Source organism: Tachypleus tridentatus, chromosome 8, assembly GCF_004210375.1.
Source record: "Tachypleus tridentatus isolate NWPU-2018 chromosome 8, ASM421037v1, whole genome shotgun sequence".
Lineage (NCBI taxonomy): Eukaryota > Metazoa > Arthropoda > Merostomata > Xiphosura > Limulidae > Tachypleus > Tachypleus tridentatus.
In genome coordinates this window covers 105,353,570-105,381,343 of record NC_134832.1, presented here as the reverse complement: position 1 = coordinate 105,381,343, position 27,774 = coordinate 105,353,570, and the positions used below count along the sequence as shown (strand labels likewise).

Sequence of the window (27,774 nt, the reverse complement as noted above, 5' to 3'; positions counted from 1 at the left end):
TATGCCCTAGTTTTTAGTTATTATTTATCTTACTGAGTACAGCATACTGAGAAAGTATGGGTATAACATCTACCTCCGTTCGATAACTTCGTATATTTTTATTTATGTACCGTAACAGGTAAATGTTTTTATGTAATATGTCTGTAAGCTCAATATTATATGCATACTTTTATATTCGTTTGAATTTTGTTGTTTTTGTATTTTCGTATAAAGCTATACGAGGGTTATATGCGCTAGCCATCTATAGTTTAACAGTGTAAGACTAGAGGGAAGACAGCTAGTCATCACCACCCACTGCCAACTCTTGGACTACTCTTTTACCACTTTCTGATATAGACCTTCATTAGTTTTGTAGTTAATGTATAGGACTATAGAACTTAAATTCTATGACCGTTTCTCATTACCGTCATCACCCCATAAAAGAAAGCGTTATAAGAGTGACGGTCAAATCCACTATTTATTTGGTCTGACAGTAGTAGGTAGGTGCTATTTACAGCCTTTCTTCCTCTGATGTAGAACTTCAAAATTAGGATCGATTATTATAGATAGCTCTCAAACAGTTTTCAGTAAAATCCAACAAGGACATAAAGATTCCTCAGATGCGTCATTTTAGAGAGTTTGCTATGTTTTCGTGTTGTTGAGCATCTGTGATAGAGAGCACTTGTTTGTTATTGTACTACTGAAAAAAACCCAACAAAGTTTCCAAAATGACATACCTGAATAAGATCTGTGAACGTTTGTTAAAACGTCATATCCAACGAAGAAACCTTTCGTCACTATAAATCCACTTGTACCAACTGGTCCAAAGTTAGTCAGGGCCGTTAATGTTATTCATAATTAGTCTTCCGATAAATAATAGCAATATATACATAGAGAGAGAGAGATAAATAAATATATAGATAAATATAAATATTACTCCTAATTTAATCTGTGGGTAGATTATAAGAATAGATGGTTGGTGGTAAGGTAGTGCTTATTTGCTGCTCTTTCTTTGATCGTAGTTTAAAACTAGGGACGGCAACAGATAATCTTCGCCCATTTGCCATAAATTCAAAAACTGGTAATGCTTTCATTTGTCTTATGTATTCTTACCACCAAATAGTGATAATTTATGTTGTTGCTTTTTTAAATTTCAATCGTATAGTTAGTTTAAGATCTATTTTATATTTAAACGTTCACTGGTTGAGAGTATAACTTCATAAAATGTCTTTCGCTTTTCACATTTTTCAAACGCATGATTTCATAATGCTACCTCAAATAAAAATATATACTTTCATATAGTGTGGTTCCAAAACTAATGACAGATCGTCTGTTTAACAAGTGTATAAATGTTATAAGGTAAATGTCTCTTTGTTTTGAATTTCGCACAAAGCTACTCAAGGGCTATTTGCGCTAGCCGCCCCTAATTTAGCAGTATAAGACTAGATGGAAGGCAAATAGACATCACCACCCACCGCCAACTCTTGGGCTACTCTTTTACTTACGAATAGTGGAATTGACCGTAACATTATAACGCCTCCATGGCTGAAATGGCGAGCATGTTTGGTGCGACAGGGGATTCGAACCCTCGACCTATCAGATTACGAGTCGAATGCCTTAACCAAAATGCCCCATACATTAAACGACTACAAACATGCTCTTTTTTATTTTTACACATAAAATGTTTATCAAGAAATTTATTTAAGCACATTATTACACGCAGCTACAAAGTATGATATCCCAATATGTATACGCCACTGGTTTGTTGAATCTCAGAAACGTCAGTTTTGTTCTAGTAGCAGCACAAAACGTATCGTTAATTTTACAATATTTATTTACGTTATCAAAATTCAAATGTAACTTGGATATAACGTCACCAGTTTCAAATAGTTAAACCTGATCACGCCGTTGTTTGCACAGAAATAAAATAAAGAAAAATTAAATATAATTCGATAACATAATATTATTCTACATAGAACCAACAATATATAACTTTTAGGTGAAACATTATTTAATAGCATATAATTGTTTCTTATAGTCACTATATACCTGTCTGAGAAGTTTTAAAACACTTTACAATAGGCCCTCTGGTACCACTCTTATAAATCCTTTCTACTAATTTCTTATGACGCAGGTAGCGATTCTCAATCTGTGGTCTGTGGAATTCCTTCAGGTGGTGTGTGGAAAAGTTCCACAATTACGGAAGCGAAACGGCAGTGTATTGCATAGATCCCGTTGTGGATAGATCAAAGAAGAAACAAAAATCAAGTGGTCCGCAAACGAAAACGTTCGAGAAACACTGATTTGTGGTGTCAAATGCCTTAATCAAATTGTAATAGTAATACGTTAATACATTTTTCAGGTTTCTATTCGTATCGTCCGAGAAGTCCTCCAATAACTCGATTGTGTTTTTATTTCTATTTTCCCATATTTATTGGGTATATTTGTATTATATTTATATAAGTATCACCACATTATTACTGCACTTTTTCGTTATTTCTTTTATTTTGTGAATAGTCAATAGAATATCTGTTGGTCTATATTCACCAGATATCTTCGTTTTTTCTAATATGTAAATGAATCGAATGTTAAATATTTTTTGGATAAAAGCATATATAGAAAAAATAAATATGTGACACTGTACATAAATTATAATATGTGACACTGTATATAAGTTTAATATGTGACACCGTATATAAGTTGTGATATTTGACACTGTATATAAGTTATAATATGTGACACTGTATACAAGTTGTTATATGTGACACTGTATATAAGTTATTAGCTTGGCCAAGAAAAGAGGATGTTTGACATAAAAGTTTTTGATGTAAAATCTTAAACTCAGTATTTCCGGTGAGCATCTTGAGGGCTCAACGTTGGGGGTTTAAACGCTAATAATCGGGTTTTGATACCCGCAATGGGTGGGCACAACACATATAGCCTATTGTACAGTTTTGTGCATCTTTCAGATGACTTTATATCTCTTAAACGTTAAATGTAAGACTGTTCAAACGTTATCTCACTGAGTTTTGCAAATATTCTATAAAGACAGAGAAAAAGAATAGTCTTTTCTTTTCCGAAGATGAGTTATAGATGTTGTGATGACCAGAGACCCGAAGCAGCATTAATAGAGATTTGTGGACCCCTAAGGAACTAAGTGGATTGTGACTTGGGAGAATGTTATTCTTGCAGAAATCACAGGTCCATCAATCATCAGTAAATGGGTCATCCCCAGTCCTGACGTCGACGATTATGGTCATTTATTGTTCTGTAATCTTCGATGTTTGCACCAGCCTTTTCTTATCCAAACCATTTTCTTATGTCATCGATCTCTTTACCTGCCTCTCGCTATTCGATTTTATCCTTCAGAATTTCTGCCAAATTTTCTTTAGATCAAATAATACGCTCAAATTATTGTATCCTCCGTTTCCTACGTATAACCAGCAGTTGTTGTTTTATCTTTGCACGTTCTAACTTGTTTCCTCAGAGAGTTTGTTTCACCGTAATTGACCTCTATCATTGGTCTATATCACCGCATTTCAAATGCTTTCATCTCTCATTTTGATTCGGTAGACAGGGTTCACATTTCTTCCTGTAGAGTTAAATTGCCTATGCGTGATAATTGAGTAGTCTCTTCTTCAGTGGTCCACCTAGGACCTCAATAGTAAGTTCAAAAACTTGTAACGCTAAAACTCGCGTTTTGATGACAGCGGTGGAAGCAACTCAGATAAGCCTGTTTTGTACCTTGTTGATTAACAAGAAACAAAGACTCGGTAGTCCTAGCTTGATATCTTTCCTAAGTAATTGTCCGAGATTGGAGAATGTTGTGTTTTTTACACATTTGGTTTCACTCTTTTCTACACTTACCATCACTAATGATATTTGTCCGTAAAATAAAAGTAAACTACTCCACTCGTTCCAGTTCTTTAAATTCTGCTTCGAGAAAAGAACCTGAAAACTTAACTGAGTTGTGTTAATTGTTTTCTCTAACAACTTCTGTTTGAATATAATCAAACCTATATAGTAATGTACTAAAGCCAACATATACATATTAGAACATGGGATAGTTGTAAACTCAATGCGCTTTTTCTAAAATAAGGCGAAGTACGTTCCTTTCTCTTTGGAGTTTGAGTAAACACTGAGATTTCTTCTTTTACCTTCCGTGTGTTATACTGCAGTATATATAGTGGTCAAGAGATCGTAGTAGATTAATTAGAGTCATGGATAGATATTGTTAAAACATAATAATCAAGAAGTCGTGGGAACCATCGCTAGGTGTTACGTAGACAGAATGGTCTATATGCTATAAAGACATGTCTAGAAATGCGTCACAGTAAACATACAAAACATTTAATTACTGTATTAGATTTTCTTGATTATGTTTAATAAACGGTATTTACGTAAGAACTTCCATTAAACCGCTGTTACTTAAGGACACTATCAAATCCCTCAGTTAACAACAACATTAGTTATATAAGTCCAAAATTATTTGGAAGTCCTCTTTTCATCTAGGCCCGGCACGGCCAAGCGTGTTAAGGCGTGCGACTCGTAATCTGAGGGTCGCGGGTTTGCATCCCGGTCGCGCCAAACATGCTCGCCCTTTCAGCCGTGAGGGCGTTATAATGTGACGGTCAATCCCACTATTCGTTGGTAAAAGAGTAGCCCAAGAGTTGGCGGTGGGTGGTGATGACTAGCTGCCTTCCATCTAGTCTTACACTGCTAAATTAGGGACGGTTAGAACAGATAGCCCTCGAGTAGCTTTGTGCGAAATTCCAAAACAAACAAACAAACATCTTTTCATCTATACTCTTCATAGAGAAGAGTGCTCGAGAGAATAGAGATTGAGTCCCATAGTGAGAAACCTTGTTACTCTGTTAAATATATGTCGTAATACACAGAACAAGTAAACACTTTGTACACTATTGTCGTACGAAATTAGAAAGGAAGCTTCTTGGCTTTTATATTCTACTTTGATATTTTCTAGCTTTTCAGACCATCTTGATCACGACAATGTTTGAGTACTTTTGAGCAAAACATAAAAGACTTTCCATGTGTTATGCATCAGAGATATGTGTGGTTTGATTTTATTTTATCATTTATAAACAACAACTTTATGTAGATGAGTCATCTGAATGGTTGTCAGCTATATATCTTTATGATAAAACTATGAACAACTTCTATTTCTGTATCCTTCCGCTTTATCATAACGAAGTTCCGTTTACTTACTTTTATAAAATAAACAGGTTTTAAGACGTTTATTTTTGAAGTAATTAAAAAAAGGAAGTGATTAATGTTTTCAATAAGATATAACATGTTCTAGATGGGATTATTAAATGACTGAATTCAGAAGATACTGATACAGATATCATAAAGATCAATGTTTTGTTATTCTTCAACTAAACAAACAAGAAGGTTCACGTGTTTCTACTCACGTACTAAAAGTAAATAACGTTTGTTTTGGGTTCAAAATCTTCACATTCTTTGTCACGGCGAGTTTCAAGTAATCGTAATGATGTTTCTAGATTTATCTATTTAGTGTAAACGTTTTTTAATTACATGGGACGCCAGTGCAATAGATCCGCTTGTGACGTATCCATGACGTCATATTTGTACTCTGAGAATGTAGAAAATAAAGTTCTCTGTAACGGAAAATGAAGGAGAAGCAGGAAAGTCGTAACCATATTGCAAATCTACATGCACACAGGATAGAAATTTAGCAAAATTGAGGGTTGCATATTGCGTAATAAAAAGTTTTCCATTATCATATAAGCGATATTTCCATTATAGTATGATGTTCTTAACCATATGAGCTAGCAGAGACCATGCCATCTAGAAGATGGATGGAGCATTTGTTTGTTATGCCTGCAGCTACGTAATGGACAATCTGTTTTGTGTCCAGTACGGGATTTTAAATGTGGTGTTTAAAGCATAAACTTCAGGTTTACCACTGAGCCAGGAAATGAACTTGAAGAGTATTATAGCAGAAACAAAGGAATTCGAAGCCACAATACCAGAATAATAATTTCGACATTGCACTGTTTAAAAAGCATGTAACTGAATAGTATCAATATTTCCAGTTTATTTGTATTAACTAACGGCACCAGGAAATATGATAGCGCTTCTTCACAATTTCTCTTTGGGGGGAAGTGTCCTCTTTCTTAACCATAGTCACCATTTTATGATTACGAATTGTTTCATGAATGGCTTCAATGGAGAATTCCGAAAGCTTCCACTTCGAAATTATGTGTCGTTTAGCTATATTTATTTTCGTAATCTCACTGTATGAGTGTGTCTCCATAAACTGTATCGTGGTGGTATTACACGGTCTAATGAATGGTCAATTGATATAAACATGTAGCTCGTGGTACCACGGTTCGTATCTTCAGCGACACGCCCCACATTAGCATATTTAAGTCGTTCAAATAAGTGTTTTACGTTTGTTTGATTTGGTTTGAATTTCGTGCAAAGCTACTCGAGGGCTATCTGCACTAGCCGCCCCTAATTTAGCAGTGTATGACTAGAGGGAAGGCAACTAGTCATCAACACCCACCGCCAACTCTTGGGCTACTCTTTACCAATGAATAGTGGGATTGACCGTCACTTTATAACGCCGCCACGGCTGAAAGGGCGTGTAGGATTGGTGTGACAGGGATTCGAACCCGTGACCATCGGATAACGAGTCGAGTGCCTTAACCACCTGGCCAGGGCGAGCCATTTTACGTTTATATTCGCCCTCCTTCCCAGTGACAGCGCTGTATGTCTGCAGACTTACAACGCTAGAAACTAGGTTTCGTTATCTGTGGTGGGCAGAGTACAGATAGCCCATTGTGTAGCTTTGTACTTAAGTACAAACAAGCATTAAAACATTTGTATTTAAAGAAGATGAAATCTCTTATATACTTTAATCGTACGCTAACAGAAAAGTTTAAACTTTATAAACTCACATTAAACAAGATGCCTTATTTTAATTCATTTCTTGTCGATTTAATTTGACGTTTAGAAAAAAAAATATTGAGGTTAACTATAATAACCTTAAATCTAATTAGAAGCAGACATGATGAGCATTTACACACTACGAATCATTGGTTGTAGTTTTTTTTGTAATTCCCAAGGATTTGATCTTTCCGACGAAAATCCTCAAAAATCTTCAAACCTTTAAGTTGTTTTGTCAGTAATGTAAAATAGTTTCACTGCTTATCTTGTAGTAAAACAGCTTTGAATAATTTTACATATAATGCAAACAATACTCACTTTTTAATTCTAAAGTCTGAATTTTCTATACTGTACATTTTTTAACAGGATTTCCTTTGTAACTTGTTCGATAATTCAGTATTTTTTCTAAAGAGATTAGCTGTGTAGTGGGCTACCTAGAGAAAGGTTTGGCTATTTTCTGAACTAGCAGCGACTTCTAAAACATATCTGTTTGCGAACAAAGTTTTTTTCTTTTATATAACAGTATTTTAAAGCTAATTGTACGATTTTTAAAAAGACAGACATTGTTAGTATACGTATTTAAAAAAACTACAAAGCATGTCAAAACATTATGCAAAACAATGCATTATACATTCTGACTTCCTTTTCTTAGCACTGTAAATGAGTGTACCAACAGTGTCCTCCCATTTTAATAGGATTATTCCTATATCGCAATTGAGCATTTAATAGACTATCCACCTGATTTGTATAAAGATAGGACCAATTTTTAATTTAATATCCAGTTTTATAAATCAAAAATATTGTATTTCGGTAACTCTTGTCCTCAGGTACGCTTACTGACGTTAAAATCCGTGGATCGATTCCCCGTATTTAACACAGCAGATGGTTTAATGTGGCTTTGCTTTAAAACAAAAGAACAACAATCTTCGGTCCTCTGGCAGATCAACGGTACGTTAACGGACTTGCAACGCTAAAATACGCGGTTTGGTTACTCATGATGGACAGAATGCAGATAGCTCATCGAGTAACTTTATGTTAAAACAAGCAAGAAAACAAACTAGTCCTAAGATTATTTTACTTCATTTACAAAGGTCCTGTGTCAGTTTAATTTGAAAATTAAATCTATCTTTATACACAGTCATGGAAACAAAACAAAAATTAAAACTGTGCATAATTTTCAAGAATTGTCCACAGATTTCCCTCAATCCCGATGAGGAGTAGAAATTCACACTTCAATTCGTGCAAAATCTTTTAACTTAAAAGACTGTAACCATTTAACTGCAAATACATCAGAACCAATATGGGACAATAAAATTCTCAGCTTTTTGCACTGCAATCAAAGTATAATCTTTACCAAATTAAGAAGCTTCTTGGTTTTACAATGGAAACGAACATTAAGTTGTTTTGAAAAATATGCACAAACATCTAACCAAAGAAAAAGATGACTTACTCTTTTTGTCTTCAATTAGGAGACATAATAACTTAGTAACCATTAATAGTATAGATTGGAGCTTACAAGTACAAAAACTTAACGATTTTTTGTTTTGATAAAATTTAAAAATTCAATAATGAATGGAAAGTTCGATATTATCTAAATAAAGATCAATAATGAATGGAAAGTTCGATATTATCTAAATAAAGATCAATAATGAATGGAAAGTTCGATATTATCTAAATAAAGATCAATAATGAATGGAAAGTTCGATATTATCTAAATAAAGATCAATAATGAATGGAAAGTTCGATATTATCTAAATAAAGATCAATAATGAATGGAAAGTTCGATATTATCTAAATAAAGATCAATAATGAATGGAAAGTTCGATATTATCTAAATAAAGATCAATAATGAATGGAAAGTTCGATATTATCTAAATAAAGATCAATAATGAATGGAAAGTTTGATATTATCTAAATAAAGATCAATAATGAATGGAAAGTTCGATATTATCTAAATAAAGATCAATAATGAATGGAAAGTTCGATATTATCTAAATAAAGATCAATAATGAATGGAAAGTTCGATATTATCTAAATAAAGATCAATAATGAATGGAAAGTTCGATATTATCTAAATAAAGATTATTTCAATCCTAACAGAAACAATATTTCTAGCAGCGCTTTTTGTTTGTTGAATTTTCGGGAAAACCTACTCGAGGAAGTGCCTGCATTAGCCATTCTTAATTTGGTGTGATAGACTAGAGAGAAAGCTGCTAGTCAACACCACCTATCAATAACTCTTGGGCTACTCCTTATTAGCGAATACTGGGACTAACCGACACATTATAACAACCTAAAGGCTGATAAAAGCAAGCATGTTCGAAGACGGGTTTCAATTCTGGGACCCACAGACTGAGATGTATCATGTTTGTTTTGTTTTTCTTTTCTCAAATCAACTATTATATCTAAACTCTTTTAGCCCTGGAACCACTTTAACAGTCCTCCCCTTAACCCTTTCCAGTAACTTAATATCGTTTCTCAGATGAAGAGACTAAAACTGTAGCGTTACTAGTGAGGTCTACGTAGTGATTTAGCAATGATATATTAATAAATTACTTTGACTAGGAATCAATATTTTTATAATCACGCTCAAAAATCATATTAGTTTTAATAATAGTAATAGAGTACTGTTGTTGTTTAATGTATTGACCATTAATCAATGAATTATTCAAATTTTCGCTACTGGAGAAGGAGTGTTAATTGCTAAACTTAAAATGTATTAAATATAGGTTATTTCTTATCAACTATATCAAGAAAGGTTGTTTTTGTTTTAAGGGTTTTGTAGGTCAAAAATACCTTGTTTGTCTGTTTGTTTTTAACCAACGCAATGAGAGTAATTTACAAATATTTTACAGAGCAATCTATTTACTTTATTTCAAACAATTCTTTTACGCTTTCGGTGGAAATGTCTAATTCAGAGCTATAATAACTAAATTTCTGGATGATTATCGAAAACCTCGTGTGAAGATAACAGCCTAGCATTAAGGCTTAAACAGCCTACTATTTTTAGCGTTGGCCCGATATGGTCAGGAGGTTAGGGCGCTCGACTCACAATATGAGGATCGCAGGTTCTAATCACAGTCACACCAAACATGCTCGCCTTTCCAGCCGTGTGTGCGTTATAATGTAATGATCAATCCCACTATTCGTTGGTAAAAGAGTAGCCCAAGAGTTGGCGATGGGTGGTGATGACTAGCTGTCTTCCGTCTAGTCTTATACTGCAAAATTAGCCCTCATATAATTTTGCGCAAAATTCAAAACAAGCAAACAAACAAAAATTTCTCAATTATGTTCATAGTCTACACCATTATGGTTAGAAAGACACACTTCTTTGTTGTAAAATAAGGAATGTATATTTCATTACTCATTTTTAGTGAAACTGAAATCAAGATCAACAAATTAATAAAGTTATTACTAGGTTATAATAGAAGATGTATGATAGATGTAGCACTTTCTTTTTTTTAAAACGTTCTGTTTGACATCTTGCTTTCCGCCGGTTGAATAGTGGTAAGTCTATGAAATTCTAATGCTAAAATTCGGTGTTAGATTCTCCGCAGTTGACATAACAGATAGCTCAACATGGTTTTGTTCATGAACAGACATTTTTTTATCTTTTACTGGAAGTGTTGCCTTTTGTTTGTTTGTTGATAATTTTAACATATATTAAAACTTGTATACATACATATTTATGTGTTAGGTTATAATCTCTACGTTGCTGTGATAGTTTATGGCGAAATGTCTAATATATTGTTATATTTATATTAATAAAACTCCTTGTTTGTTATTATTAACACATTTACAGAACGCCTGCATTCTTCTAAACGTTAACCAATTAGTTGTACCCTCCCTCCAGTGGCGCAGCAGAATGTCTGTATACTTACATCGCTAGAACCCGCGTTTGAATACCCGTGTTGGAAAGAGCACATGTAGTCCATTATGTATCTATGTTCTTAAATTCAAACAAACATAACCAATTAGTTAATGTTGTTATACAAAATATAAATCTATAATATATCTGCTTCTTTTCGGCCCACATCTCCTCGCTTAGAAAATAAGAGGAATATTCAGAAGAGCTGAAGGAACGGAAGTTATTAAGTTATGTCGTGAGAGTCTTGTCTTTATTATATTAATTTATTTATTTAATATTTGCACAATATTATACACTTCACGCTACATAAAATCATTATGGTCGAAAAGTTTTAATAAATCCTTTTTATCAACATATTAATAAAAAATATATTCGAAAGAATTTAGCTCTCTCTTTAATTCGTAAATCACATTTTTCCAGTTCTCGCAGGACACAGTATATTACCTACCGCTTTCCTAATATTTCACAGCAGAAGTTAAACATTATTAAAAACGAAAAGCCGCATGATGTCGCCTCGTCGGTTCGCATGTCTCTCCAGTAATATGCGAGTGCATTCCAAGTAAAAAAAATTGTAGGAATTTAATTTATAAGCTGTATTAATTCTCATTAAGTACAGACGCTATACTACAACCAAAGGTATTTTTGTGGAGATTTCTTCTTGGTGCAGGACTTAGTCTTAAAAAACAGCAACAGCACAACAAAACAACATAGAAATGAAAGCAGGGCACAGTAAAGTATAAGATCAAATCGACAAGAAAATAATTTAGTGGAGATTAATATCAAACACAAAATATCCGTGTAGATGTACATCTGAAAACTTGCTCAGAATTCACGTAATAACTAATGGATAACTTCCAGCTGGTGTTAAATTTACAATGAAAACAATGTTCAGTCCTTTAATTTCAATGTTTTATTATTTTATACGTGACGACAGCACCGTTACTTATGTCTGGCATTATTTCTTTCGTTATGTTTAATTTTAGTTTCGTGAGATACTGGAAACGTGTTTGTACTCTGCTTCAACGTGAAGCACAAAGCTACATAGCTATCTGTACTCTACTTTACCACGGGTATCGAAGCTCTGTTTTTAGCGTCGTAACTTCACAGACATACGGCTCTACCACTGGAGCGTTTTGTATTCTTTATGTTATTAGTATAAATATTGAAGTCGCTCTTGTATTCTGTTATTTTTCCTCCATCCTTTATGTTATTAGTATAAATATTAAAGTCGTTTTTGTATTCTGTTATTTTTCCTCCATCATTTATGTTATTAGTATAAATATTGAAGTGGTTTTTGTATTCTGTTATTTGTGTCTCTCTCTGTTCTTAATATTATCGCTACCTCTTTGAGAGAGATAAAATAATTTAGAGTCAAACAAGGAAGTTCTGAGATTTTTTAATAAAACAACTTTTACAAACACTATAATTATTTGATAAATACATATTTGATTTTACGTAAAAATAAAAGGCCAATACGTATCTGTGTAAAAATTTGTCAAAATAAAAATCTCTCCAAAGCATGCAGGCCTGGCATGGCCAAGCGTGTTAAGGCGTGCGACTCGTAATCCGAGGGTCGCGGGTTCGCGCCCGCGTCGCGCTAAACATGCTCGCCCTCCCACCCGTGGGGGCGTATAATGTGACGGTCAATCCCACTATTCGTTGGTAAAAGAGTAGCCCAAGATTTGGCGGTGGGTGGTGATGACTAGCTGCCTTCCCTCTAGTCTTACACTGCTAAATTAGGGATGGCTAGCACAGATAGCCCACGAGTAGCTTTGTGCGAAATTCCAAAACAAACAATCCAAAGCATGCCGAGTTAACGTTTATACACGTGATCATCAAAGTTAAATATCCATGAAAATTTAAACCACACATAATCAATTTGAAATTGCATCGACAATTCGCTCATTCGCAAAATTTTAACAAGATATTACATTTCGAATTGTAGAAGAATCTGATAATATTTCTTTAAATTATTTTCCTTTGAACGTTTAGTTAAAAATAAATACTGAAACATGATGCCTATTTTTTTGTAAATTTTGATTTCGAGAGACTATACGTACTTAGTTCGGAACCAGTTTTTACATACAATTGTGGGTATGAATGTATGCTCAAGGCGTAGTTGAATAGCATGAGTAGTTTACTTAGCATGCCGACATTACAAATGTATTTATTCAATCCTCAACAAACGACAGAATTTTTACTATGTTTTGTTGTGGTTGTTTTGGATATTATAGTGAAAGTGGCACCTGGTGAGATATTAAGAAGAAGAATATTTAATTTCTACCGCCATGATGGATATTCTGTCTTAACACATAATACGATAATTTTTTCTTTTCCATTTACGCTGTCAGTGGTTATATCTTAAAATGGTGCAGTTGTATTAACTGAAAGTAATTCCGCTAAAATTTAAAATGTTACTTCACACAATTGTACTATCTTGGAACTGCGAAAACAAGACAAATTAAAATGTTTATGATTCTTTTATACTTCCACACTTTTTAGTCAAAGAAGTTGTTTTGTATTATAAACAGTAAAAGCTTATATAAAAAAAAAAAAGATATACTCAAGGTATGAAAGGAGGGGATGCAGCTGTGCACGTGCAACTACGTTGTTCTGTCCCGTTACAGGAACAAACTTCTTTTGCTTCCTATGTTCTTGAATGACAAGATGCGACAATGATTTTTATTTTATGTTGGACGAGCACGACAGGAGGCGGGAGTTTCAGAATTGGTTAAAAAAAGCTCTCTTCATAAACATGCAGGAAGACTGATTCATGTTCTATAGTATACAACGTAAATGTGACAATTGTTAAGCCTAACGTGTCCACAATGAAAAAAGACGTTTTAAAGTGGATTAATTTGTAACTTTTTTCATCCAATCTGTCCGCACCTATCATTTGATGAGAAACAGCTGTCACTGTGTCCCTTTCAAGTATTCCATAATTGAAACAGGCTCTATTTTCTTGACAACGTTTTTACTCGATGTATAGAAACTTTACAATGACAACACTAGAAGGGGGGTAGCCTTCGTCCATCATCACTCTATCATGAGGGGCGCTTCTTTAAGAACTGTCAACCACGAGATGGACCCCCACCCCACTCCTGGTTCTTTTTTTTCCTTAGTTACTATATTCAACGCTTAAGGTGCTTCGTGTGTATACATAATTATTTGAACATCACTATTTGATATCAAAGAAACTGTTTTACGAACGAAACTTGTGCGTCGATTAACAAATTTCAAAGTCTGAAGGGATGCCAGCAGAAAGAGAAGAATGTAACCATCTAAAAACGAGTATTATAAAGAAAATATACTCTGAGAACAATAACCAACAAGTTTTCTGAATGGGTTTGTCTGGCCAACCGAAGAGAGCCACGCCGTCTTTCTCCCTGTTTCACGTGAAGTATATTAGCCTCTGTCGCGTTGAATAGCCTGTCTTGAAGAGGCTCTCAGATTTAGGGACCATAAATTCATAAACATAAAGTGGTAAAGTGACGGTTATAATAAGCTGGAAACGGTGTCCACTTTTATGTTTGAAAGTAAGGTAGTATACTGAAGTTTGACTGTCATCTCTTGTTATCCCGAAAAACCGTTGTGGCTAAACTTCAGGATGTCAGTCCGAATATCCAAATACTTAATTCTAAATAAAGTAAAAAGTCATAATTCAGTATGCGAGTCTATCAAAAGTGTTACACTTTATTTGTAGCTAATGCAAAAATATACGAACAGCATTACAAGAAAAATAAAACCTACCAAATATGCCTAATAATCATACAGCTATTTGAACAAACACTTTGAATGGAGTGCAGGAATCAAATTATACTCCAGTAACATTAGACAAGCTACCCAGTTTCACTCCCATTTCTAAAGTGAGTTGGGAAACCGTGAAACATGCGGACAGTATCTATAACAAAGACAGAATGTAACGTGTTACTCTGATAGTTTGATATCATATGGATTGTCTAACTAACCGAGACAGATTGTAACGTGTTATTCTGATAGTTTAATATCGACTTGGCGGTACCAATAACCAGAAGAGATTGTACAGTGTTATACTGATGGTTTAATATGAAGTTGATTGTATCTCTAACTAAGACAGTAACTACGTTGTTATGTTGATGGTTTGATGCCGCGTGTACTTGACATCACTAAGACCTTTGTGTAGTGTGTCTGTTAAGGATAATATAAATAGGCTACATAAACTGGTGCTCTAGTAGGTATATATTAGTTTCTACAATACACGATAGTTTATCATTAGATATGTATCAGTTTCTATGTTATACGATGGTTTATCATTAGGTATATATTAATTTCTAAGTTACACAATGGCTTATCATTAGGTGTGTGTCAGTTTCTGTCATACGAAGGCTTATCAAAATGTGTTTCAGTTTCTGTTATACAATGGTTTATCAGTAGGCACATATATATATATACTATATAGTGGTTTATTAGTATGTATATACCAGTTTCTATGTTATACAATGATTTATCAGTAAGTATGTATCCGTTTCTATGCTATACACGGGTTTATTAGCAGGTGTGTATCAATTTTTGTTATACAATGGTTTATCAGTAGGTGTGCACCAGATTATATGTTATATGAGTGTTTATCAGTAGGTATGTTTCTGTTATATAATGGCTTATCAGCAGGTATGTATTAAATTATAAATTATACCAGGGTTTATCAGTGGATATATTTTTGTTATATAATGGTTTATCAGTAGGTGTGTATCAGTTTCTATGTTACACAATAGTTTATCAGTAGGTATGTATCAGTTTCTACGTTATACCAGAGTTTATTAGTAGGCGTGTGACTGTTTCTATGTTACACAATAGTTTATCAGTAGGTATGTATCAGTTTCTAAGTTATACCAGGATTTATCAGTAGGTATGTTTCAGTTTCTGTTATATAATAGTTTATCAGTAGGTAAGTATCAGTTTCTACGTTATACCCGAGTTTATTAGTAGGCGTGTGACTGTTTCTATGTTACACAATAGTTTATCAGTAGGTATGTATCAGTTTCTAAGTTATACCAGGATTTATCAGTAGGTATGTTTCAGTTTCTGTTATATAATGGTTTATCAGTAGATATGTATCAGTTTCTATGTTACATAATAGTTTATCAGTAGGTATGTTTCAGCTTCTATGTTGTACAATAGTTTATCAGTATATATGCATTAGTTTACATACTATACAATGGTTTATCAGTAGATATGAATCAGGTTTCGTTATACAATGGCTTGCTACAAGGTTTGTATCAGTTTATTTGTTATACACGGTTTATCAGTAAATATGTTTCAGTTTATTTATGCAGTGATTTAATCGATAGATATGCATCAGTTTCTATACTATACAACGGTTTATCAATAAACTATTGTGTTTAACATAATTTACATAAATTATGTTTGTACTTGTGTTGATGGATTGTTAACCTCAACCGTTCAACACGACATGATTTACTTTTGTAGTTTTGGTGTTCTTTCTCAAAATAGAATGTATAAAGCTAATAGCTATCAATGGTTATGTAATATCAAGGATTTCTGCTTATCTGTATTTGCTCTGTATTGTTTAACATAACATAGGTAGGCCGTGTATTTTGGAAACGTGTTTATAAGTTATCTTATAGAAATCAGAAGGGAGTGAAGGTTTTGTTTTTGGTTTTTGAATTTCGCACAAAGCTACTCGAGGGCTATCTGTGCTCATTGGGCTATCTGCTGAGCCCACCGAGGGGAATCGAACCACTGACTTTAGCGTTGTAAATCCGTAGACATACCGCTGTACTATCGGGGTGCGGGAGTGAAGGATGTATACAGTGTTACAATCTTTTTTTTAATTAATCAATAACACTTAACATATTGAAGCAATATTTAAATATCAAAACAATAGCTACACATTGGTATAAAAAAAACAGGATTAAAAAATTAAAACCAAAAACGCCTTTCTTTTTCAATATGTATATATATTTATATATATATACTTATTTATTTAGGAATGTCTAGCTATTTAAGTATAAATCCATCTATCCAAAAGTTAGGTGTACTCTTTATTTATTAACAATGGTAAATGTAGAGTAACCTTTGACAAGGATGCGTTGTTTAAGATGCAATAAATCATAAGTAAATGGCGCCTTCTTCAGCTCAATTTGTCACAATTATAAGGCTCACAAAGACTGTATGGACTGAAGAAGTTCAGCGAACAAAGCGGTTAGTAATGAGTTTGAAAAGTCATTGAAGTTTTTGAAGGACCGCAATAAAGGCAGCTTTACGCGTGGACTTTTGGAGTATTTTTGTCGTCTTGGAAGATAATCTATATTCCTCTTAGAGATTCCAAGCTTTAATAACCTTACGGATTGTCACGCCTTAGCGAACGAGAATGCATACCAGAACGTTCTTCGACTATTGTTATGGCTGTGGCACATGACACGCGAGATGTGCCAGTCATAAAATGCAATATTAATGATGTGTATGTAACCGCAATGAAACGCCGGTACCTGGATGGAGGCGCGCGATCTGTCCGATTCTCTATCAACTACATTCACAGTGCTGATAAATGGACTGGCGCAAAAGTTCATATCAAAGTCACGCCAAAAATTTAATAATGGACAGCTACACAAAGAGCAACTGGAATTCCATCCTGTCTTATTTTACGGCTATTCTCTATAACCGTTCTTCGATCTCAGTGACAATTTTCCACTATTAAAACCGTCAGGATAAACTGTCGTAGTTACTTTAATGAACGAAATTTTGTTATGATCTACGACAGAAGCGCTAGCCGTCGTTACAGCATGCATGCGACCATAGCGCGAACGGCGGGAGGAATCGCGCGACACGCGTGCTTGCGTTAATGAAATGTTACTGTGTGTGAGACAGTTCTATGTATTTATGAAACTGGCTTGTATAGACGCACGCGCAAATATTGTTCGTACTATCTATTTATTTAACAAAGACGTCTTTTGAAGTAAGATTACTTTATACAAAGACTACTTTGCACCCCGTTTTATTGTCGCACTTTGGCATTCTTGGAATTACATGGGAAATTTAATTAACAGTTTGTGGTGCATATTTAATGAGATGGGAACCTCCGAGATTAGTATAACTTCTGCACAGTACTTGGAGGCCATTATAATCGGTTATTTACAAAGGCACGTGCTAATCGCACTTTTGTGACGTGAAGATTTATGAAATGAAGTAAATTTCTAAATAAAACCAATAAATGTTAAACTCTACGTATTTTGAACTTCGTTTATTGGTTATCAATGAAAAACAAATATTTTTTCTGTAGCTTTCAACAATTCGAAATTTAATTCTCTTAGTCGATTTCCCAGAACTAGAGTTAAAAATTATGAATTTACGACATTAAAATCTGGGTTTGATTTATCTTGATGGACAGAGAGCAGATAACCCTTGTATAGCTTCACACATGCAAAGAGCAATACCAGTTTTATTCGTTCATAATTGTTCACTCAAATGCATATGTTCTACAAACTAATAAATAAATAAAACCAACGTTTCATGTTTACACAGTTTTAGAAACTTAATTTAAATTGAAACTATCAACGTCTTCCACTTTAAAAATTAACTCGACGTTCTTTACGTCTTCTTGTACATGTACATGTTCTAGTTTGGTTTGGTTTGAATTTCGCGCAAAGCTACACGAGGGCTAGCCGTCCCTAATTTAGCAGTGTAAGACTAGATAGAAGGCAGCTAGTCATCACCAGCCACCGCAGATTTTTGGGCTATTCTTTTACCAACAAATAGTGGGATTGACTGTCACAATATAATGTCCCCACGGCTGAAAGGGCGAGCATGTTTCGTGTGACGGGGATTCAAATTCACGACACTTGGATTACGAGTCGACTGCCTTAACCACCTGGCCATTCCTGGTTACATGTTTCATTCCAATTTATCAATTCATTTTAAAGTAACAATGCTTGCATCAAGTCATCCCTTAAGTAATGTCCGATTTTAGGTTAACAAAAATAGAAAGTATTTCAAATGCTTTTAATGTTATTTAATCAATAGTGTATGTTCCATTATTATTAATTACTTCCTGCCAACGATTCACAAGCTTCTGAATGTCACTTCTGTAAAATTATTGGGGTTTGGAGGAAAATAATACAGAGATGGTAGTTTTGACATCTTCATGTTTTACAAGCTCTTTTCCATCAAGATAATTCTGCAAATTTCGGAATAGATGATAATCAGATGGGGCAAGGACTGAAGAATAACGAGGATGTAGAAGTTTTTCCCAATATAGCTCTTCAGTCTTTAAACATGTGATCCTTGCTGTATAGAGCCGTGCATTATTCTGGTGTAACATAACACTTTTACGATTGATCAAAGCAGGCCTCTTTTCTTGCAGTGCAAAATTCAAACGCTCTAACTGTTGATAGTAGAAGTCTGATGCGATCGTGACATTGAGTGACAGCAACTCAAAGTGTATCACACCAACAATATCCCACCAAACCCTTAACAAGATTTTCCTGGGGTGGAGTTCCATTTTGGGCTGTGCTTTCGCCAGTTTACTAGCACTGAACCATTTTTCATCTCCAGTCGCTAACCTGTCCAAAAAAGGGGAGTTATGTTCACGAGAGGGCACAGAAGTGAAAATGTCCACTCTTCTTCTGAGGTTGGCTTCTGTCAAACCATCGGGGACCAATTTTCCAAGTTTTGATACCTTTCTAAGCTGTTGCAGATGACGATGAACTATTTAATGGGTTGAATTAAGCTCCTGTGCTAGTTCTTCAACTGTTACAGCACAATCTTCATTAAGTGCAGCCAGCAGCAAGTCATCATTAAACTCAACAGGACAACCTGAACGTGGCGCATTACTTAAGCTGTAGTCACCTTATCTGAACTTCTAAAACCACCTTCGACATTTTCTTTCATTGAGAAACTCTGTACCATAAACACCTTGAATGTTTCATGTAGTTTCTGCTGTACTGTTGCCTTTTTTAAACTCATAAAGCGTTGTACGCCTAGTGTGCTCTTCAGACACATCCATTTTCATAAAGGTTTATTTGATTAATGATCTGAAAAAGTAGAGTTTGGTTAGTTTCTTTTATTTGTCTGAACATTTTTATACACGTCCTACTACATATTTTAGTCATTAAAGCCTTTTACAAAGACAGAAATGACAATGCACTTTCTGTATTAAATTTTCGGACATTACTTGATGAATGACCTAATATAATATTATCTACACTATTTATCTAACTTGTTTCCATCTGTTTAAAATAAAGTCATAACACTACGTGTCTTTGACAGTGGTGCTTAATTAGATAATATTAGAAGCTGTATTTTATGTTACTGACTACGACTGCCTTTACAAAATATAAGGTCTTCACAATGGTTAGAAACATAGGTAATGTTATCAGTGTTTGAAATTACCTCCATTCAATTTACTTTTACAAAGTAATTCCACTCTCAAATTGTTTTGATAAGGCCGTAACTATCTGAAAAAACAACAACAGAGAAACAAAAAGCTTAGTGAACGTCCTCAAGGTTAACACTAGAAAAACTACGAACATAATCTTAACACTGAATAATGGTGAAGGTTTTTGCAAGGTAGGTGTTAACAACAAACCGTATTTAGCACATTTCTTCACTTAAGTGCATGGTATGAACACTGTAACACTATCCCCGTCATACCAAACATACTCATCCTTTCAGCCGTGGGAGCGTTATAATGTGACGGTCAATCCCACTATTCATTGGTAAAAGAGTAGTCCAAGAGTTGGCGGTGGGTGGTGATGACTAGCTGCCTTCCCTCTAGTCTTAAACTGCTGAATTAGAGACGGCTAGCGCAGATAATCCTTGTGAAGCTTTGTGCGAAATTCAAAAAAAACAAACTATCTTTAAAATAAAATTCGGAATGCTTATTATAATCCATTCTTTTTCAATCAGTGCCACTAAAACGACCTAGTGAAACCCATGAAGAAAACGTTTCAATGTTTAAATAAGAATTGCAGTAGCTGAATTTTTGGTACCATATTTATCATGTCAGACACATGTTTTATTGTATGTGGTGGTCAACTCAAATATTAAGATCAAACGACTTCACCTTGGTGATTGCCTTGATAAATCTTACCCCCGCCTAATTATAACTGTATTCTAACATATCATAATATTTTCCTTTGATAATCATGCTAAAATGCTTATCGCTTTACTCAGGTATGTCGGCGATGAAACAGAATCGCTTATCTAATTTATGACCACCATGTTCAGGTCTCGTGAGCGCAGACGATCAATCCCACACGTGCACGTGCACTCGACTTTTGCTACTTGGTTATTGCGCCATTCACGTAGCTATATCACTGGATAGCAGGCTATAAACGTCACTTCCTGGCCTGATGGTCTAGTGGGTTCTTTTATTGACGATTGTTCCTGCCAGTATTCTCTGATTTAAAAGGTCCTGCTTTGGAGTTCTGAGACAGTAAACTTTAGCGTTTTATTTTCAGCGCCTCGTGTTCTGCAACAGTCAAATTCTACCCTACCTCCTCTGGTTCTGACACTTTACGACACTTTTTACATCTTTAGAAAATTCGACGGTTTTATTATGAATGTATTTTTGAAATTTCAAAAACAGAAGTTTTAATGACTATTTAGCTGGATATTTATTGACAATATCTAAGATTAAACCTTTTCTATTTTTTTTTATGTTTTTCTAGAGCACGAATACTTTTTGATTGTTAGATGATCGTCTGTTCTAATTTTACTTGTTATAACTTCCAAGATGAAAAATAAAAGAACAAACTTTTCACCAAATAATCTCAAACTTTTTTGTTTCACAAGTTAAACCCAATATTATACGTAAAAAACTCTTCGTTTTCGTTTTCAAAACCAACTCCATTGATGGACACATGTGTATACGTTTACACTTATAATTAATTATAAGGTGTTAAAATTCTTAATAAGAGAAAACAACAACTTGTGATTATCCACGTTTGGGTACTTTTGTTCTGTTTAAAAATTGTTTTCTGAATTAATTCTGGATTTAATGTTCTTTCTTTTCTACTCACATTCTATACATGTTTTACTGTTATTTAACATTGGTGTAATCGCTTTTCGGTATGACATAACATAACGATAATTTTACTGTTATATAGACCTAAAACATCGAGAAACGTAATTAAACTAAAATTAATTATTTCAGATGTTATTATTTATTAAATTCTACAATTTTATCCCAACAGTGTATCAGTAGAAAATAGATTGGATTAAAAAGTTAGGAAACGATAGAAGTTTGGTTTGTTTTTAAATTTTGTGCAAAGCTACACAAGGACTATCTCCGCTAACCGCCCCTAATTTAGAAGTATAGGACTAAATGAAAGGCAGCTAGTCATCACCACCCATCGCCAACTCTTGGGCTACTCTTTTAACAACGAATAGTGGGATTGACCGTGGAATTATTACGCCCACACTGCTGAAAGGCCAAGCATATTTGGTGTGACAGGGATTCGAACCCGCGAATTATGAGTCAAGTGCCTTAACTACCAGGCCACGCCTGGTCCAACAGTAGCGGAAGAATCCTAAAATATCAAATATACGTTATAGTTTCAGTAATAGGTCTACGCCAGGTATTGACTAAATTTTCATTTAATGACTATAGTATAAGAACCGATTCATATATTAAAATAGTTTTATTTTTTATGACTTCATTACTGCAAACATTCTCAAAGCCGAACCAAAACACTTAAATGATAACTTTCTGTATAGCTGGTTATTATACTGGTCGACTTATTACTTAACTACAATCATTGGTAGCTAATATGATTGCCTGTTGACTTTAATACCAAATAGATACTTAGAAAGAAGAGTCACCTTTTACCTCTGTTCACACGATTTGCTTGTTTGTTTGGAATATCCGCACTCAGCTACACAAGGGTTATCTGAAAAGCCACATTTGGGTACCTGCTATGTCTGCCCCTGGGGTTCGAACACCTGATGTTAACATTGTAAATCCGAAAACTTACCGCTGTCCCACCGAAGGACGGTTTTTGTTGTGATGGGACGTGAATCATGGATGCCCCTAGATTCACAGTCCAGCACGTTAACCATTAGGCCATTTCTCTCTATTCTTGTTCGCAAGAGCATCTGTTGTATATGTCAACTCGTTGAACAAAGAAGTAAATCCTTGGAGGCGCTGACTTAGTAAAAAAGAAAAAAACTTGTAGATGTTAAAAATAATCCTCAATTTATGAACGAAATATCATTGAAAAAAAAACGTTGAAAAAGAATAACCATCAGTGTGTTCGAGAAACACGAAAATAAAATGTGTCTTAAAATTTCCCAAGTACTTTTTGGATTATTGTAATTTGTTTATGCATTAAAATGGTGTTGGAGAAGCAGAAGCACATATTTTTAATTAGTTGTAATACAACTTTATTTACTCACTTGTCGCAATTCTTTTTATTCTTATGTAATACGTTATCTTTAAAGCAGCGTCAAAAAGTAATAAAATACTTTCCACCGTTAGATGTCTCTTTAAAATGATATATAAATTCAGAATAAATTAGATATGTTTTCGTCAAATTGTCTTCCCTTTTTAACATAAATTTTGTTTTAATGCTATCTAACGGATGCTTTTATAAGTACGTTTTATTGAAGAAAGACATTTATTACATTATATTTGCTTGATTCCAGACTGGAAACGGCCAAGACTTTCTCTTGACGTTCCAACAACAAATCCTGATGATCCGAAAGAAGTCTTGCAGCCAGAGGCGTCAGTGTGCTCTGAAAAAACTGAATCAGACTCTGATACCGACTTGGCCAGTTTAGAACATAAAGACAAACATCAGCTTCCCGTAACAACAACAGTAATGACCAATAGCAACTATTCTCCGCAGAAGTTGGATAGAATTTCAGACCCGCTGGTTGAAGAAAAATCTAACTCCGCTATTCATTGGACGGAACCGAAAATCCAGGCGAATAACACAAAAAACAAAGAAAACAGTTCTTCTGCTAAACATAAAGAGAAATCTCCCGTTGATGTTCTCTCTCGAATCTTTCCAAAAGAAAACCGAAGTTTCCTGACCTTGGCGTTGCAACAGGTCAACGGTGACGTGATTCAAGTGATTGACAAGCTTCTTGCTTCTCAAACTGGGGAAGAAGAAAAAAAAGAGAGCAATTCTTTGGAGAGAGGCGATGATTCTCCTGTTTCTGATTCTCCAAAAGAGCTTATTACTCCAAGATCAAAGCGCAGCGATTCCGTTTTTCCTGGAAACTTGTCTGCTGCGTCTGCTAATCACTCTATGTCACCCTTCTCTCCACCAGGAGTAGTCACACAGAACTTTCTCTCTGTGTTTTCAACGGTTCCTCAATCCATCCCAAACACCCCACATCTAGTCTTTTCTGGAAATCCCTCTTTCCGTCGTTCCTATCCGTCTGCGCATGTCCCTAGAGGTCTTATGACTACAGTGCCTCCTTATGGTGGATTTTTTCCTGGATCTGGTCTTCACGGCGCAAATTTACGTCCTGATTACAGCGGCATTTTTGGGCCTTCCATGCTTAACACGTTTCCTCAATCTGCTTCTCATATGCCAGAGGCGTTGCTAAAAAGAGCAGGAACAACTCCACAAGCTAACACTTGGACGGTTGCCATGGGAAACAAAGAAGCAACAAGTTCTCGAGATGGGGGAATTAGTCCATGTGACGAAGATGAGTGCTCTGGTCCTGAGAGTAAAGACTGAATATTTCAAGATGCCTTATTTAGGCTCAAGCTGTTACAGCAAGAATATATTCAAACTATAGATAATTGATTCTTTGTTGTATAAATGTAAAATATTTGAAACTTCTTACTTCTTGCACTGTTCTATGATTGGAGGAATATTTTCGCTTCTTTACCTAACCACTTGTTTTTTGAAAGGGAAAAAGAAAAACAGTCTTTAACTTGAAAAACAGCGAGTTATTTTCTATACATGTACACGTCGAAGAAGTTTCTTCCTGAAAAACAAACAAACAACAACTCTGAACAACGTTACAAACTAGCGCTTTGACATTTATCCTTTTTGAGAGGTGGCAGAGAATATTAAAGTTAAAATAACAAGTTGTCAAATTTAAATACTTTTTACGAGTTAAAAGCATTCTAAATAACCTTTCTGAATAATCTTGTTTTCTTTTGATAGAATAATTTTTGTTTTCATCAGCTGTATGTTTTATATAATGGATTTTGGAACTCCAAGAAGAAACTTACATATTGTGTTAAAAATCTTAGAATACCGTGTTATATACAGACACTTCTCACTATCTGTATTGAAATGTAATAAAATAGCATTTGTACAAGAAAGAAACGTTTTTACGGTCCCTAAAAAATTCAGTATTCGAACATTCTGTATTACGCGTTGAAGAAGTTTGACAACTTAAAAAAACCTATATTTTCAGACAAAATATGTAGGCATTGTAAATATATTAATGATTATATTATTTGTTAGCAAAGAAAAATATTGTCCACAGTTTTGATAAGAAAGATAAGAACTCTAAAGCCGAGTAGAATTTCTCCAAAGTTTTTTTTTTTTTTTAGAGAGATAAGATCCAATAACAATGCTTGATGGGAAAAATGCAAAATTCTATCTTAGCAATATGCATACACTACAATAAAAATAACAATAAGCAATTGCCCATAATTTGCTTAGCAATAGCTGTATAATAGAAGCAATAAATAAAAATTGATTAGGCATAAATTTCTATGGTTTCTATTTAAAAGCTATGGATGAAAATGAACCGTGTGATATTAGATATGAAACGTTTCCCATTATACCTGCTGCAGCGTTTGCGTAAAGAACTAGTTTTTGATTTTATTTGTTATTTTATATTAACTGACGATCATGTTTGGAATATAAAGAAATGAATAACTTTTGTATATGACTACATGCTATGTAAACTGTCTTTTTTATTCCATTATTCATTATTGATAAGCGTCAGTGAGAGATTTGTTGGAATACATCAGAATTTATTACAAAAAAAAAGCATTACATCATGTTTGTTAGTTTTGTTTGGGGAAGTAAACAAGCTGGCTGACAACTTAAAATGGTTATGTCCTAAAACTGCTTATTCTAGTGGAAACAAATTTTTCAAATGGCATATTAAGTATCATAGGTTTTTATATAAAAACATCTGAATATAGTTCATGTTTGATTGTTTTTAAACTGTCACACAACTCGTTTAATACGCTTTACGTCATTCTCAATCTATTGGGAAGTAATTTTTAAGATATAACCACATTGAATACGCAGTTTTCTTTATAATCACCATGTACGAATTTTATACCAGGTGTTTCTCGTAGATTGATAACAAAGCTTAGAGTTGTTTATTTTATATTTAAATTGCTTACGAAAATCAGTCAAAGAACACAACCTAAACGGCTGTTTGTTGCAATACAGTTATAAACACCATAACTGTTCGCAAGAGGATAGATTTGAATGTTACAAAACCTTTTGTTTACGATGAAATAAAGATTTTGAGTGAAAATAAACAGAACCTTGAAAAACAGTTTTTATACTTCGAAATCTACGCTTGAAAACAAATACAAAAGCGACAAAGATGATGCATATAACAATGCGGTTATTTGTATTACGAAACAATTTAAAACAAAGAAACGTTTCATACAATTATATGTTTAGAACTGCAATAACAGTGATTTCTTTGAATAACATTGTAAATTTGACATAGAACAATGACGTAAGAAATTAAAATGAACTTAATGTTCAGTAAACTTGCAAATAAACCATAGTGTATAAACAGTACTTTTGACGAGTCGAACAATTATTGACAAAAGAAAACTGAGAAATAAGATACCCTACATTTGTTTCGATTATTTTGGAACAGAATGTCTTAAGTTAGCATTTCATAATAAGGTGTTTACGACAACAGACGGTTTTTGCCGATCAAAAAAGCACGTTGTTAAATTATGAACGACTGTAATTCTTTGGCCAATACTATTTTCATTATTTTTCATACACACCAGTTGTAATGTTTTTCGTATTTTATATTCCTGTGCAGCTCAGTAGTCTTGGATTGAACTTGAAATGACTGTTTACATAGTACGTGCTTGTTCAAAGAAAAATTTAGAAACTACAATAGTCTTTACAGTAAATTCTAAAAGAAAGTAAACTGGTCAACAACTGGAATTTGTTATTAAGAGCACCTAGTAACATGTCCACGCTAATACTTTAGAAGACTCTCTAAAGTGTCCATATCTGTGTGAATTAATAGAGAATGGTGCTCACCATTTCTTCTTGAGAAAACGTGATAGCACATGACTGTAACGCCTTTCTTACTGTAATATTACGTAACTGTAACATCTTCATTCAATAAACTCGGTACAATAACGAAAAATGAATAATTAGGAAAAAAAAGTTGTAATCTCGCTTTTTTTCAAATTTCTTGTAAGATATGTTGTTAAAAAGGATATTTAGAGGAACGTGTTTAATATTTTTTACTGTTTCAGATACTTGTTATGAATACAAAAGTAAATAAATATGATATCTACATTCCTTCTTGATATGAACTGTAAGTTCAAGGTGGTGTTTCAGTGTTATTGGACCATATCGTATTATTATATGAAGTTGTTTCGTAACAGTATGTAGCCTATACAAGTAACAGTTCTATATGCTTAGTATTGTGTGTAAATACTGTCTGTAAACGAAACTAAATACAATAAAGCATTCGATGAAAAACTCTAAAGTGTCCACTTTACTTATCTCTAAACAGAAAACAATGCATGCAAAGGTAACTGTTTTATACAAGGAATTTTCATTTGATGCTAAGTGTATAGCAAGAATATTAGTGTTTAACTATATTATTTCACGTTATCTGATATATTCTTATCTGGTAATAAACAGATATCTAGAGTATTGGTGTCAGGCTATATTATTCCACGTTATCCGTTATATTCTTATTTGGTAATAAACATAAATCTAAAATATTAGAGTTTGACTGTATTATTCTACGTTATCTGATATATTCTTATTTGGTAATAAAACGAACTCTAGAATATT

General features: G+C 34.0%; 1 protein-coding gene across 1 annotated transcript in view; it reads left to right on the top strand.

Annotated features, from left to right (window-relative positions):
- LOC143223976 (doublesex- and mab-3-related transcription factor A2-like) overlaps window positions 1–27,403 on the top strand; it is a 34,546-nt gene extending 7,143 nt beyond the window's left edge. The window contains exon 2 of the mRNA XM_076452444.1: window positions 23,423–27,403. Within this exon, the coding sequence (XP_076308559.1) occupies window positions 23,423–24,468 (1,046 nt within the window). The 3' untranslated portion in view covers window positions 24,469–27,403. The remainder of the gene's footprint in view (window positions 1–23,422) is intronic.
- The last annotated feature ends 371 nt before the right edge of the window (window positions 27,404–27,774 follow it).